Source organism: Mobula birostris, chromosome 14, assembly GCF_030028105.1.
Source record: "Mobula birostris isolate sMobBir1 chromosome 14, sMobBir1.hap1, whole genome shotgun sequence".
In the NCBI taxonomy this organism is placed as follows: domain Eukaryota; kingdom Metazoa; phylum Chordata; class Chondrichthyes; order Myliobatiformes; family Myliobatidae; genus Mobula; species Mobula birostris.
This window is the reverse complement of record NC_092383.1, coordinates 903,390-918,681: the sequence shown is the minus strand read 5'-3', so window position 1 is coordinate 918,681 and position 15,292 is coordinate 903,390. Positions and strand designations below refer to the sequence as shown.

The window sequence follows — 15,292 nt, the reverse complement described above, 5'->3', positions numbered from 1 at the left end:
TTCTAAATTCCAATGAGTACAAGCCCAGTTCATCCAGTCTTTCTTCATATGAAAGTCCTGCCATTCCAGGAATCAATCTGGTGAACCTTCTTTGTACTCCCTCTATGGCAAGGATGTCTTTCCTCAGATTAGGGGACCAAAACTGCACACAATACTCCAGGTGTGGTCTCACCAAGGCCTTGTACAACTGCAGTAGTACCTCCCTGCTCCTGTACTCAAATCCTCTCGCTATAAATGCCAGCATACCATTCGCCTTTTTCACTGCCTGCTGTACCTGCATGCCCACTTTCAATGACTGGTGTATAATGACACCCAGGTCTCGTTGCACCTCCCCTTTTCCTAATCGGCCACCATTCAGATAATAATCTGTTTTCCTATTTTTGCTACCAAAGTGGATAACTTCACATTTATCCACATTAAATTGCAACTGCCATGAATTTGCCCACTCACCCAACCTATCCAAGTCACTCTGCATCCTCTTAGCATCCTCCTCACAGCTAACACTGCCACCCAGCTTCGTGTCATCCGCAAACTTGGAGATGCTGCATTTAATTCCCTCATCCAAGTCATTAATATATAGTGTAAACAACTGGGGTCCCAGCACTGAGCCTTGCGGTACCCCACTAGTCACCGCCTGCCATTCTGAAAAGGTCCCGTTTATTCCCACTCTTTGCTTCCTGTCTGCTAACCAATTCTCCATCCACATCAATACCTTACCCCCAATACCATGTGCTTTAAGTCTGCACACTAATCTCCTGTGTGGGACCTTGTCAAAAGCCTTTTGAAAATCCAAATATACCACATCCACTGGTTCTCCCCTATCCACTCTACTAGTTACATCCTCAAAAAATTCAATGAGATTCGTCAGACATGATTTTCCCTTCACAAATCCATGCTGACTTTGTCCGATGATTTCACCGCTTTCCAAATGTGCCGTTAACACATCTTTGATAACTGACTCCAGCAGTTCCCCCACCACCGACGTTAGGCTAACTGGTCTATAATTCCCCGGTTTCTCTCTCCCTTCTTTTTTAAAAAGTGGGGTTACATTAGCCACCCTCCAATCCTCGGGAACTAGTCCAGAATCTAACGAGTTTTGAAAAATTATCACTAATGCATCCACTATTTCTTGGGCTACTTCCTTAAGCACTCTAGGATGCAGACCATCTGGCCCTGGGGATTTATCTGCTTTCAATCCCTTCAATTTACCTAACACCACTTCCCTACTAACAAGTATTTCATTTACTTGGATTTTCATTGACAAGGTGTTGTAAATGAGGTTGCTAATCAAGGTAAGAGCCCATGGTATTACAGAAAACATACTAGCATGGATAGAAGATCTGGCTTTTTTGGCAAGAGGCAGCAACTGGGGATAAAGGGGATGTTTTCTGCTTGGCTGTCAGTGACTAGTGGTGTTCCACTGGGGTTGGTGTTGGAACCACTTCTTTTCATGTTATATGTCAATGATTTGGATGACAGACGAAGATAGGTGGAGCGGCAGGTAGTGTTGAGAGAGCAGGGACTTTTCAGAAGGGCTTAGATAGATTAGGAGAAAGCACGAAGTGGCTGATGAAACATAGTGTCAGGCAGGACTCCCAATAGGTTAACTTGCAGGTTGAGTTGACAATAAGGAAGGCAAATGCAATGTTAGCATTCATAGGGAGTGGACTGCAATATAAAAGCAAGGATATAATGCAAAGGCTTTATAAGGCATTGTTCTGTGAGCAGGTTTAGGCTCCTTATCTAAAAAGAGTTGTGCTTGCATTGGAGAGGGTCCAGAGGAGGTTCATGAGAATTATTCTGGGGATGAAATGGTTAACATCTGAGGAGCGTTTGATGATGGCTCTAGGCCCGTACTCACTGAGATCCCCCTCACTGTTCTAAATTTCATTGAAACCTATCGAACATTGAAAGGCCTGGATGGAGTGGATGTGGAGAGGATGTTTCCTTTAGGGAGTCTGGCACCAGAGGGCACAACCTCAGAATAGCAGAGTGCCCATTTAGAGCAGAGATGAGGAATTTCTTTAGCCAGAGGGTGGTGAATCTGTGAAATTTATTGCCACAGATGGCTGTGGAGGCCAAGCCATTGGTTTAGGGTTAGGATTAAAGTGGTTAAATAGGTTCTTGATTAGTAAGGGCATCAAAGGTTATAGGGAGAAGGCAGCAGAATGGGGTTGAGAGGGATAGTAAATTAGCCAGGATACAATGGCAGAGCAGACCTGATGGGCTAAATGGCCCAATTCTGCTCCTGTGTCTTATTTTCTTATGGAAGTCTCCATGTCCTGCTGGGGGAGAGAATTTCAAAAGTTTACTGTTTTACAGAGTCAAGAAATTTCTCCTCATTAGAAAGCAAGTATTGCACCTGCAGGGGAGCACTGCCACTTGCAGCTTCCCTACCAAGTCCCATACCGTGCTCATATCACCGACTCCAAACCCTGGAACATTGTCCAGTAGTATTCCTTCACAAGACAATTGTAGTGGTTCCGAAAGGGTACTCTCCCCAGCCTTTTGATGGGCAGTACAAATACTGGTCTTACTAGTGCTGCCTGTCCCTTTGAGCACTGGTAATTATAGAGGCAAAGTGCTGGTTTGATGATGCGCTGAGTACCTGCAGTCATTTTGGATGCTTCTCGTGGTTATTGCTCCTGTTTTGCTGATATAGTCAGAACTCCTGATAGACTGCAGCCTCTTGATTTCTTCTTTCCCCTCATTGTCATCCTTTGCACCACATGGTTTACTTTCATATTCCCAACTTGTAGTACATTGAGAGTGAAGAGAGAGCCAGATGCCCAGTACCTCGTTCAGGAATGTCCAATGCTATCGCCATACACCTAACTGCATCATATTCCTGTGAGGTCACCATACCCTAATTTTTCATTTTTGCAAATGTGGTCCTTGTCACATTGTTCCTCTGCACGTTCATCAAAGTTCAAAGTAAATTTATTATCAAAGTACATATATGTCGCCTATACTACCCTGAGATTCATTGTCTTGTGCGTATTCACACAGAAGATCATTAGTGAAACGTGATACATAGACTGACAAATAATCAATGTTTCAGTGCAAACAAAATAAAATAAACAAATTCTAATGATGACTGCTAAACATGAACTTCACTCACAGTTGAGGATTATTTTACTGATAAGACTACTCAGTCTAGAATTTATAATGGAAATAGCAAATGCAGAAAATAATGAGCATATCAGGTCAAAGACCATTCTGATGGAGGGGTCAACCTAAAGCATTAGCTCTTATCCATTAGAATTGTCTAATCTGTTGGTGTTTTGAGCATTTTCTGTTTTATTGCAGATTTCCAGTATTTTTATTTTCATCAATAAGGATAAAACTTAAATATAGAGTTGTAGAATTATAGAGCTCAGAGACCAGCCCTTCTGTTCATACTCACCTCCCTGCCCATCCATACAAATCCCGTTTACTGTATCATTCTACTTAAGTGCCTGCCCCTTAACCATTGCATATGATTCCTCCACCTCTCCCAACTACGAAGTCAACCACCCTTTGTGTTAAATTACTTAGAGTCATAGAAAAGAAATTGTTTGGCGACAATAAAGTATAAGTACAGCACAGAAACAGGCCCCTCAGCCCATCTAGCCCATGCTGAACCATTTAATCTGCCTTGTCCCATTGACCTGCACCTGGGCCATAGCCCTCCATACCCCTGCCTTCCATGTACCTGTTGAAACTCGTAAATGTTGAAATTGAGCTCACATGCACAACTTGCACTGGCAGCTCAGTCCACACTCTCATGACCCTCTGAGTGAAGAATTTTCCCCTTGTACTCCCCTTAAACATTTCACTTTTCACCCTTAACCTGTGGCCTCCAGTCCCAGCCAACCTCTGGAAAAAATACAACTTGCATTTACCCTATCTATACCCGTCATTATTTATTTAGAAGGACAAAGCATTTTTAAAGTGCTTTCTGTTCCAGACTGAAAAAAACTCTTGCTACTTGTTACCTGGGAAGAACCGTGTAAAATTTGTTCTTTAAATTTTAGAGTCGGGCATTTCTGCAGTGCAGTTTGGGAATTCCTCTACGTCGGTGTTGGCTACATTAGCTGCCTTGGCAGAAGCATCGGCACCGTTGACCCAAGCACCTGAAGCACCAGGTTAGAAGTTGCTTCTTCTTCAGGATGTGTGACCTGCTTGGGAAGTGTGAGATTGTAACCTGAGTGGGAGAGAGTGTTACCTGCAAAGCTGCAAGCAAACCATTTCAGCAGCAATAGCAATTCTTCCACAGTCTCAATTTTAGTTGCATTTTATTTTTAATACAAGAAGTGCAAAGTGATAGTTTTTACTTCAGCAACACAACAAAAGTATTACATAGGGACAATATTTCTGCTGTAATTCCCATATATTTTCTTCGTTCATCTTTAGGAAGTTCTGGATGCCATTGCTTCCATAACAAGGCTAGAAGAACATGTATTCGTTAGGTAGGGTCATCAGCTCTCAGCAGCAAAATCTGTGTGACACACACAAAGTACTGGACGAACTCAGCAGGTCAGTCAGCATCTGTAGAAATGAATAAACTGTTGACGTATTAGACGGAGACCCTTTCTTCAGGAATGGAAGGGAAGGGGATGACGCCAGAATAAAAAGGCATAGGGGAGGGGGAGGTGATAGGTGAAGCAAGGAGGGCAGGAGAAGTAGAAGAGCTGGAGTGGAAGGGATCTGATGGAGGTGAGTGGACCCTGGGAGAAAGAGAAGAAGGAAGGCACCAGGAGAAGGTGATAGGCAGGTGAGGAGAAGAATTGAGAGGCCAGAGTGGGGAGGGGAAAAGAAAAAAAAATATTACCAGAAGGCAAAATTCATGTTCATGCCATCAGTTGGAGGCTACCTAATCTTGTGTGTTTACCTTATCTCTGTAGGTATTCTATAATTCATCATTTCTGTCTTTTGTTTTAGTTTTTTTTCTCAGCTAATGGAGGCTTTCATAACTACAATAGTTGAAAGAGATGAACTGTGGAAATATGTAGTACGGAAATGGACCCTTATGGCCAACCTCATCCATGCCACCTTTAATACCCTTAATCCTATTTGCCTGGATTTTCTTCCTTCTGTTCCTGTCGAAATACCTTTTAAATGTTATCATAGACCTGCCTCTACTGGTTCTGCCTGCTCACTTCAGATATTCACCTCACACTGTAGAAAGTGTTACCTCTCAGATCTCCTGGACCTCTCTTTTATTTTTGCTTATCAAATTTTGAGGAGTATAGATAGGGTAAATGCAAACATGCTTTTTCCACTGAGGTTGAGTGAGACTAGAACGAGAGATAAGTGGAGCCTAAGGGGAATCTTCTTCACTCAGAGGGTGGTGAGAGCGTGGCATGAGCTACCAGTAGAAGTAGTGGATATGAGTTCGATTTCAACCTTTAAGAGATAAGTACATGGAAGGGAAGATGGGAAAGCTATGGTCTAGGTGCAGCTGGATAGGACTAGGTAGAATATAGTTGACTAGATGGGCTGAAGGGCCTGTTTCTGTGCTGTAATGCTCTGGCTTACTGTAAATTTGTACTCTCCAATAATAGACTCTGCTGAAATGAGAATCTGTTCTACCTATGCCTCACAATTTTGTAAACCTCTGTAGGGTTACCCCTCATCATTCTACATTGCCAGGAGAATAAACATAATGATTCTAATCTCTTCTTATAACAACAGAATTCCATTCCAGGCAATGTCCTGGTAAATCTTTTCTGCATTATCCCTATTACTATCTTCATCCCTGCAGTGTGGTGACCAGACTGTACCAAGTAGTCCACCTGAATTCTAACCAATGATTATACAACTGCTAGATGACATCCTAACTTTTCTACTCAAACTCTTCGCCTATGAAGGCACACATACCAAATTCTTTTCTCAATATTCTCACCTGGGTCACATTTGCACCCAAAAATCTCACAGTTCAACAACACTACTAAGGATCTCTGCCAATTGTATTAATTTTAATTTCTACTCTGTCCAACTTTCCAGTTGCTGGAAGGTAACTAGCTGCAAATGGCTTCCATGTTATGGAGTACTTGTGTTCCTAGAAAATCTCCATATTGTAATTTTTCTGCAATATGAACCCCTACTTGCTGTTGAGTACCATTTTGTGAGTGGAGATCTGTTCCTGTGGGATGTTTTTCTCTAGAGCAATGATGAGTACCACAGCTGCTAGCTCGTGATGGGGGATCCAAATAAGAGATTTGCTTTGGAAAGTAACTAGGCAATCTCTGAGGTGCCCAGCAGCTGTCTGTACAGACACAAATCATCTTCCAGCCCTCTGTTTAAATGGAGACATGCACTTTGAACGCTTATTAAATGTAGGCAAGATTGGTTAATGATATAATTCACAAGAAATAACAATAGTCTTTAAGATTTACAACCTGCACCTAAATCTGCTGACCCTGTTTCAGGCATCCTAAGGATTCAAGATTGTTTAATGTCATTTCCAGTGCACAATTGTAAAGGGGAATGAAATAATTGTTACTCTAGATCCAATGCAGCCCAAAAAACAATAAGATAAAGAACATGATCAGTAAAAAATAAATATAATACATGAGATAGCTTATATAAATTGATTGTTTATCTGTTCATAAAGTGACGCTAGACACAGCATTAGATGACTGACAGGAAATAAAGTAGTGATGGGGTGATTGAAGGGGTTACTGCTTGGGGAAAGTAACTTCTTCTCAGTCTGGTGGTCCTGCTGTGGATACTACATAGCCATCTTCCTGATGAGAATGGAATGAACAGTCCATGAGCCCAGTATGTGGAATCTTTCATGACGTTACTAGTCCTCTTCCAGCACTTTTGCTGGAAAACTCTAGGGTGTGGGGTAAAGAACTATTAGAGAGAAAAATGAAACTGCTAAGCCTAAGGCCTACCACATTATCTGTGTGTGTGTGTGTGTGTGTGTGTGTGTGTGTGTGTGTGTGTGTGTGTAGAAATGTGAGTTGAAAAGAGCAAAAATAAACAAAATGTGTTGATACTTTTGCATGTTGTATTTTTTTATTTGATGTCCCACATATAAATTCTGTAAGTGTGAATTTTAACACAAAGATTGTCTCTAATGCGTAAGGTGGTTTTGAGAAAATTCCCTGTGTGTTGCACATGATATGCGGTAAAGATCATTGGGAAAACTACGATAGAATAATTGCGTCTGAATCTTTGTCTTAAAATTTACATCAAGTGGTTTTGGGATGATTTGTTCCTATAATGAACTAAATTCCTACAACTTGAAAACTCTGCATATCTGGTGCATGGAGTGTTACCAAGGCAGGAAAAAGGTCGCTGTCTTTGTGACAGAGACTACTGCTGCTAAATTAACAAATTTCACATCACATGCTAGTGATAATAAACCTGATTCTGAATTAAACTTCAGAATTATTTTCAGATCTAATTAAAATGCATGTTTACATTTTGCATATTAGAATATTCAAGAAATTAAAATTGGGTAAAAAGAATGACTGATGTATCTGCAGAGTAGCATTAATTTCCTGCTGCTGAACACTCTCCCCTTGGCTGCAAAGGTGTTGATGTCATCTAACGTCAATGTAGAGGAGCACAGGCACATTAAATACCTCATGGTCTATCCTGATAACAGATACACTTGAATAAATTCTATGAATAATTGAGTCATTTTCCATTTAATGTTGCCTGATTAACTTCTGTTCATTTTCAAGGGAACAGCAATTGACAGCTGCATCTGTGTGGAAAGCAAACAATTTTTCTAAGAAGGTTATTCACTTTCTCTACTTGTTGGTGTATATTGAGGCAAAGTTATCATTGTGATAAATAACAAGGACACGGCTCTGTAATACCCAGTATTGTGGGGACACATGGGAACTGTAACAAATGGTATATGTGGAAGAGAGAATATTCAAAATCAAATAAAAACCTGCAGGTGCTGGAAACCTGAAGTTAAATAGTAAATCAATCACAAACAAGGATTTAAAAATGCAAACACAAGGAAATCTGCAGATGCTGGAAATTCAAGCAACACCAGGGTCTCGGCCTGAAATGTTGATTGCATCTCTTCCTATAGATGCTGTTTGGCCTGCGTTCACCAGCATTTTTTGTGTGTGTTGCACAAACAAGGATTTGTTTGCCAAAGGGTTTCGGCCCAAAACATCGACTATACTGCTTTCCTAGATGTTGCCTAGCCTGCTGTGTTCCTCCAACATTTTGTGTGTGCTGCTTAAATAGGAAATGCTAAAAAAAAACTCAGCAGGTCAGGCAGCATCTGTGGAAAGTGGAGAAGCTATTGTTTCAGGTCTGAGATCCTTCATCAGAAGAGGGGAGATTTCTTAGCTACTCATTATTATTCGAGTCACAGAGCAACACAGTACCGATACAGGCCCTTCAGCCTGTCCAGTCCATGCTGACACCGGTGCCCACCCAACATTATTGTTTTGATGTTTTATCATTTCCTTTCATTGTGGATATGTATTCATGCTGTCACTGAGGATGGAATATTTTGAAAGGTCCTTCATTAACTTCTTGCCTTATTTGTTGCTTTCTTTAGTGGTCTGTAAGATTATCGGATCAAGCCTGTGTTTGATGTTCCATAGTATTGTGTGAGGTATATTATTTATCGCTGTTAATTGAAAATATCCTTCCATCTCCAGGCACAATGTGTAACATCTAATGTGATGTAAAATCTTATTTCCATTAATTCTGTTGATGAATTTTCAAAGGAATTTTGAAAATCATGATGTCTTTCATGCTGTAAGCATTCTGCACTATATCTGATTGGCTTGGAGAGTAAAGCAGAGAAACCAAGTACAGTGCAGCAAACTTTAACCACAGATTTTCTGTAACTGCAACACTGTCCTTCAGCGTAGTTCTTGTTTCTTGACCATAGATTTGTAGTTGCCCCTGTAGTAAATTGTTAATCATTTAGCGGAAAGACTGTGTGTAATGGTCACAGTGCGATAAATCAGTTGAGACAGCGGTGAACTTACAAGGGCTTCTTGGCTTTGGTCAAAATGATGACAGCTTGCTGCACCTGACCACTGGCAATGGGCGAGATTGTTGGGTAGCATGGAAATGGTGTGATGGGGAAGGAGCAGCTTCCCTGGGCAAGCACCCTGTTGCATCTGTGCATGTAAGGCTTGGTGATGCATCACTACAAATTTATTTCAACTCTCTCAAGGGAAGTTAACATCTTCAGAAGTCCAGTTAATCTATAACTCTCTTCCTGCTACCTAGTGGATGGTTCTGATTGAGAACAATCTTTCCACTTAATCAAAATAAATATTGAGTTTTGTTTGGTACATAATGAAGCAAAAGTTGAAGATTAAATGAGAAATGTTGCTTCTTGTTTCAGCAGTTGCTACGGAAGAAGTGGTAACAGCTGACTCTGTGGACAGTGCCATACAACAAGTTGTCAGCAGTGGAGGTCAGCAAGTGATTACCATAGTTACTGATGATATTCAGCTGAGCAACTTGCAGGCAGCCAGTGACAGCATGAATCATCCGATCATTGTCACAATGCAGGATGGACAGCAAGGTAAAATGTAATTAAATGATCAAATACAATGTGAGTGATATTTCCTCCAACTATTGATACAGGATACGTACTGCAAACTTGAATGTGCCAGGGTAATTGAACAGATTTAACACATAAACTTTTACTCAACAGATTAACATACTAACTGTGGTAGTAAAAATAACTTTTTTTTCCCAATATTTTGTAGAGGCAGTCACCTTGTAAATTAAATGCATATAATAAAATACAACGGCTGATCTACAACTCATAATCGTTAAAAATATAGTGCAACCATTAATAGAAATCTGTTTCTGAAGTTGTGTTGAAACTATTTCCATCTCCTAGTTTTGACTGTTCCAGCGACTGATATCGCTGAGGAGACAGTAATCACTGAAGAACCGTTGATGAAGAGGCGTTGTGTGGAGATAATTGAAAATCACATTGATAGCACAGAGATTGAGGTAAGTGTCCAGAGTCATTTGTTTGTGGCAGAGGGATACTCTCAACTGAGGTAGAACTTGGTTAGAACTTGACCTGTGTTGTAGTTATTTTCATTATTTGTTTCTGTAAGAATTCCAGTCACAGAACTTTTCCACCAGTTTTTGATGGTGCCACATTGGTTAAAATATGATCAAATACTAGTAAGTTTCTCTCAAAGACCTATCCCAAGTATTATTTTGTCACTTTTTCCAACTGTGCGCTGCACCAATGTCTTCCTTTCAGTCATTTGATTACAAATCTCAGCTGTCACATGTCCAACAACAATGAATATGAAATTGAGTCAGGTTTTATAAACAAACAACAATATTTATTAACCTCTACTCAAAAACATAGAAAAGTAAACAAACTAGCTTAACCGGAAGTTAACCATTATGCGGCTATCCCGAACAAACAGTCGAACTTATAAATACTTCTCGAAGTGGTAAATTTGAACACAGTCTTAAAGTAGTAAGTTGAAAAGTCCTAGTGATTTTTACAGTCTTTAAGGAGAGACTTTACTGCAGCAACAATTCCTCCAAAGACAATGACGGATCTGCCGATCACAGTCGAGCGGTGCCGTGTTGAAGCAATCACGAAGAAGTAAAGGAACTGACCTTTTTTCTTGGGAGGGTGGACACTGCACAAACTGTCCTGACCTTGCAGGGGTGTAACTCAAATGTGCATGCCACAATTTCCCGGACGATTCCGATTCCAAACGGTCGATCACTTCCAGAACACTGAACGTCGTTAACTTTACCCAATCCTTTGGGTTCTCGTACATGAGTAAGGTCTTCACTCTCCAATACTAGACTGTGAAAGTAAAACAAATGTGCAACAAACAAAAACTGGCAGTGATTGGCGAAACTGCCGGCAACAACGTGTTTGCACCTTAAAGTAGAAAGTAAAAAACTCTGCATCACACTTTGGCGGCCTTCCTTAAATACCGTAGGGAACATGCCATTCATGTGACATAACATCACCCCACAGTCATGAGACCATTACATCATCCCACTGTCCCATGATCAAACTGTGGGCATGAACACAGCAAATATGATGATCTTTACAGACCATTGTATTTATATTCACTCCTTGTAGGAGATGTGCCATATATACTCTCCATTCATGTGACATAACATCACCCCACAGTCATGAGACCATTACATCATCCCACTGTCCCATGATCAAACTGTGGGCATGAACACAGCAAATATGATGATCTTTACAGACCATTGTATTTATATTCACTCCTTGTAGGAGATGTGCCATATATACTCTTACACCAAAGTGATACTGGACACTTCGATATATAATTTGGTACAGCAGTTGGAAGAGCTAAGCACTTGGCTGCCATATTGAAGTAATTCCATACATTTCTAAGTTCCAGTCCCCTGCCTTTCTCTGAATCACTGACTTAAAACAATTCAGGTCATTTGGTCTATTGGATTCTTGCTCTGCAGTTCCATTAATCCACCTCCTTTCCCTCAGTTCTGCAACACATTTTCACAAGCCTTTTTCTCCCCTTTCCCCTTTCCTCATTCCTCCATCTCCTTTCCCTCAGTTCTGCAACACATTCATACATGCCTTTAGATTTCTCCTTTGACTCTTTGTTGTTCACCTACAGTAAATTTACTTTTTCTTGCCAGCTGTGGGAAGAAACCCATGCAATCAGAGAAAGAACCTGCAGACTACTCACAGGCAGCATCAGAGGCCAGGATTGAACCTGGGTCCTGAGCTGTGGAAAGTTTTGCTCAACTCCCTTCTAATCCAGATACTAATTATTTCAGTTCTAGACCTTTAATTCTTCACACCTCTGCAAGGGAAATAGGCTCTTCTTATTTTAAAGTTGCTGGTGAACGCAGCAAGTCAGGCAGCATCTCTAGGAAGAGATACAGTCGACGTTTCGGGCCGAGACCCTTCGTCAGGACGGAGGTAGCCCTGATGAAGGGTCTCAACCCGAAACGTCGACTGTACCTCTTCCTAGAGATGCTGCCTGGCCTGCTGCATTCACCAGCAACTTTGATGTGTGTTGCTTGAATTTCCAACATCTGCAGAGTTCCTCGTGTTTGCGTCTTCTTATTTTAGTTTGTCTCCTCTCAGCCACCACTTTTCAAAATAAATTAAATTTTCTTTGAAAATTTCCAGGCATACTAACTTCCTGGTAACTAACCTCAGCTCTCCCACGAATGCTGTCTTATCATTCCTATAAAGTGGTGGTCAGAGCTCACACTGTAGCCTAACTAGTGTTGTGTACAAATATCCCTGTTCTAAAATTTAATGCCTTGGCTACTTAAAAGCATGGTTATGATTTTTTTAAGCCACCTTGTTGACCTGGCCTGCTATCTTTAAGGATTTGTTGCTGTACCATCCAAAGTTCCTTTGTTCCAACATAGTATTTAGCATCTTCCCATTTATTGTGTACAGTATTCCCTTGTCTTGTACTGTTATTCCAGCATTCCCCACAAATGCATTACCTTTCATTTAAATGAATTAAATATATTTATGTTATTTCTGCCCACCTGACTAGACCACCTATAACTTCCTGCAGTATAAAGCTTTCATCCTCCCTTTCAGCCACTTGTTCATCTGTAAACATCTTCATCATGCTCTCTACATTTCAGTCTATCTCAATGATTGTATCTTAAAAAGCAAAGAACTAAGTATGAAGCCCTACTGGTCACAGCCTATAGTCAGAAAATACCTGTTAGCTAATACCTTTGTGTCCTATCACTGGGATAATTTTGGACTCTTTGGATACTGTTATTATATTTTCTTTAATGGGGTTCCATGTGCAACCTTGTGAGAAGTCCTGCTAAAATCCATATAGACCACATCAAGTGTACCATTTTTATGGACCTCCTCCTAACCTCATAAAAAAAATTCATTTGTTAGTCAGACACCTTCTCTTAACAAATACATGACTTAATTAACCTGTAGCTTTCTGAATGAAAATTTTTATTCTCATTTGGAATTGGTTCCATTAATTTGAAGTTATTGAAGTTAAATTAAGTGACCTGTAATTAATTTATGCCTCTTGCCATTTTAAACAGTGATTCAATGTTCAGTTCTCTGGGCTTCTGGCATCCTTCCAATTGCCAAGCAAACTCTGTACAGTATTTTTGATGAGTTTCCATGTTATATCTGGTACAGTTGTATTGATTGATCTCTTGATTCTACCCATTAACCATAGGTCGGGTAGTCAATGTTGAGACCAAGCATATTGCTCAACATGTTTCTTCACCTGATCTGATGGATTTAACACGGTGGCACAGCTATGTGGAAGCTCTGTTCCATGTTAGCTTCTTTCTGTTGCTCCATTGGCCATTTGGTCACAGTGATTTTGAGATTTGTGTCTAACTGTCAATATTTTCCAAATAGTTTCATAGTTTCCATTCAGTCACAAGATTTGGCCACTGGAGACACAAGAGAATGCAGGTACTGAACCTTGAGCAACAAACAAGATGCTGGAAAAACTTGGCTCAGGACCCCCTCATCTACACTGGAATCCCAAGCTGTTGACCGTTTCCCTCCAAAGATGCTGCCTGACCCACAGAGCTTCTTGTTTGTTGCTCAAGGTTTTGCCATTGCTGGATGAAGGTCTTGAACACATGGGAAGTTAACAGTCCTGGAGTGAGTAAGGAAGTGCTCAGGGTTGAGTAATAGTTTTGTATTGTAGCTCCCCGATATCTCCGATTCACTTGCACCATGGTTGTCTGAAGGGTTGACTGCTAACAGTTAATTAACTGTGTCACTTACTCTCTCATGCAAGTGTTGGTATAAAGCTAAACAAACTACATTCCATTCAAATATGTTGTTTGTTCTTTTGAGGAATCCATGATACTGCTTTTCCTGATGCCCATTTACAATATGGTAGTCCCAGACAATATATGGAAAGTTAAAATCACCTACTACCGCAATCTTATGTTTCCTGTAACAGTCTGCAATGTCTCTACAAATTTGCTCCTCTAAATCTCACTAACTACAGGTTTCCCCCGCCATCCGAAGGTAGAGTGTTCCTATGAAAAGGTTCGTAAGCCGGAAGATCGTAAAGTGAAGAAGCAATTACCATCTATTTATATGGGAAAAATTTGTGAGCGTTTGCAGACCCAAAAAATAACTTACCAAATCATGCCAAATAACAAATAAAACCTAAAATAACAGTAACATATAGTAAAAGCAGAAATGATATGATAAATACACAGCCTATATAAAGTAGAAATACTTTTCTACAATCATTGCCGCACTGTTCTCCATAGCGAAAATCTTACACAAGCGCTTTCAGCAGAAACACTCTGTCCAGTAACCTTTAAGCTATGAAGCTGCCAAATCATACCAAATAACACATAAAAAAACACAGACTATATAAAGTAGAAATAATGTATGTACAGTGTAGTATCACTTACCGGAATTGGGAAGACAGTGCTGAGCACACTGATGATAGTGTGTTAGACTGAGTCGTCGGAGGATGGAGTGGTGCAGTGGTCCCCAACCTCTGGGCAGCGAACTGAAACTGATCCACGGAGAATGCAGTGGTAGCCGGGACGCACCCAGCACATCTTTAAGAAAAAAGCTGAAATAAACAAGCTAATTAATTAGGTGCTGCTCGGCACGTAAATGTCAGCCCAGATCAGAGGCAACGCAATTGGCAATTGCCTCTGATCTGGGCCAACATTTACGTGCCGGGAGGCACCTAATTAATTAGCATGTTTAATTTTGCTTTTTTCTTAAAGTTGTGCTGGGTGTGTCCTGGCTACCGCTGCATTCTCTGCGGCAATGTATCAGTCCGCGGCCCGGGGGTTGGGGTGGTGCGACACTGGGGTGTCATCTCATCATCGTCTGTTTCCATCAGGGCAGGCAGGTCATCTTCTTCTATGTCTGCCTGCCTTGATATTGAGGGTCGAGGTTCATTGTCTGCTGTGGCTGATGTCGAAGGCTTGAAAAACGACAGTATGCTTAACTGCTTAGCCTTGCGCATTTTTCTATCATACAGTTCTTTGTAAGCACTCAAACCATCCTGCAAATATGCCCTAAACCTACGTACCCTTTCAAAATTAAAGTCGTACTTTTCTGCAATAATTGCAGCGAAAATCTCACGCAATTACTTTACGTTCATTTCTTGGACGACTTCACTTTCGGTCCGTTTGCTACTGCATTCGGTTTCGATTGTTATCCTTTCCTCTTCCAATTGCATCAGCTCTTCATTTATCAGTTCTTGGTCATGGGATGCCAAAACCTCTTCAACATCATCTTCGTCAACTTCCACAAGCCAATCTCACTTTGTCCTTACTTCGTTCACCACGATCGAAACGCTTAATTATGTCTAGT

General features: G+C 40.8%; 1 protein-coding gene across 6 annotated transcripts in view; it reads left to right on the top strand.

Annotated features, from left to right (window-relative positions):
* The window catches only part of gabpb1 (GA binding protein transcription factor subunit beta 1), an 81,587-nt gene that overhangs the window by 44,578 nt on the left and 21,717 nt on the right, over window positions 1–15,292 (top strand). For 2 of the 6 annotated variants that reach the window (XM_072277908.1, XM_072277912.1), the window contains exons 6-8: window positions 4,017–4,127; window positions 9,329–9,511; window positions 9,836–9,951. In XM_072277908.1, coding sequence (XP_072134009.1) covers window positions 4,017–4,127; window positions 9,329–9,511; window positions 9,836–9,951 — 410 coding nt within the window. The remainder of the gene's footprint in view (window positions 1–4,016; window positions 4,128–9,328; window positions 9,512–9,835; window positions 9,952–15,292) is intronic. The other 4 variants (XM_072277909.1, XM_072277911.1, XM_072277910.1 and 1 more) reach the window with 4 other exon arrangements.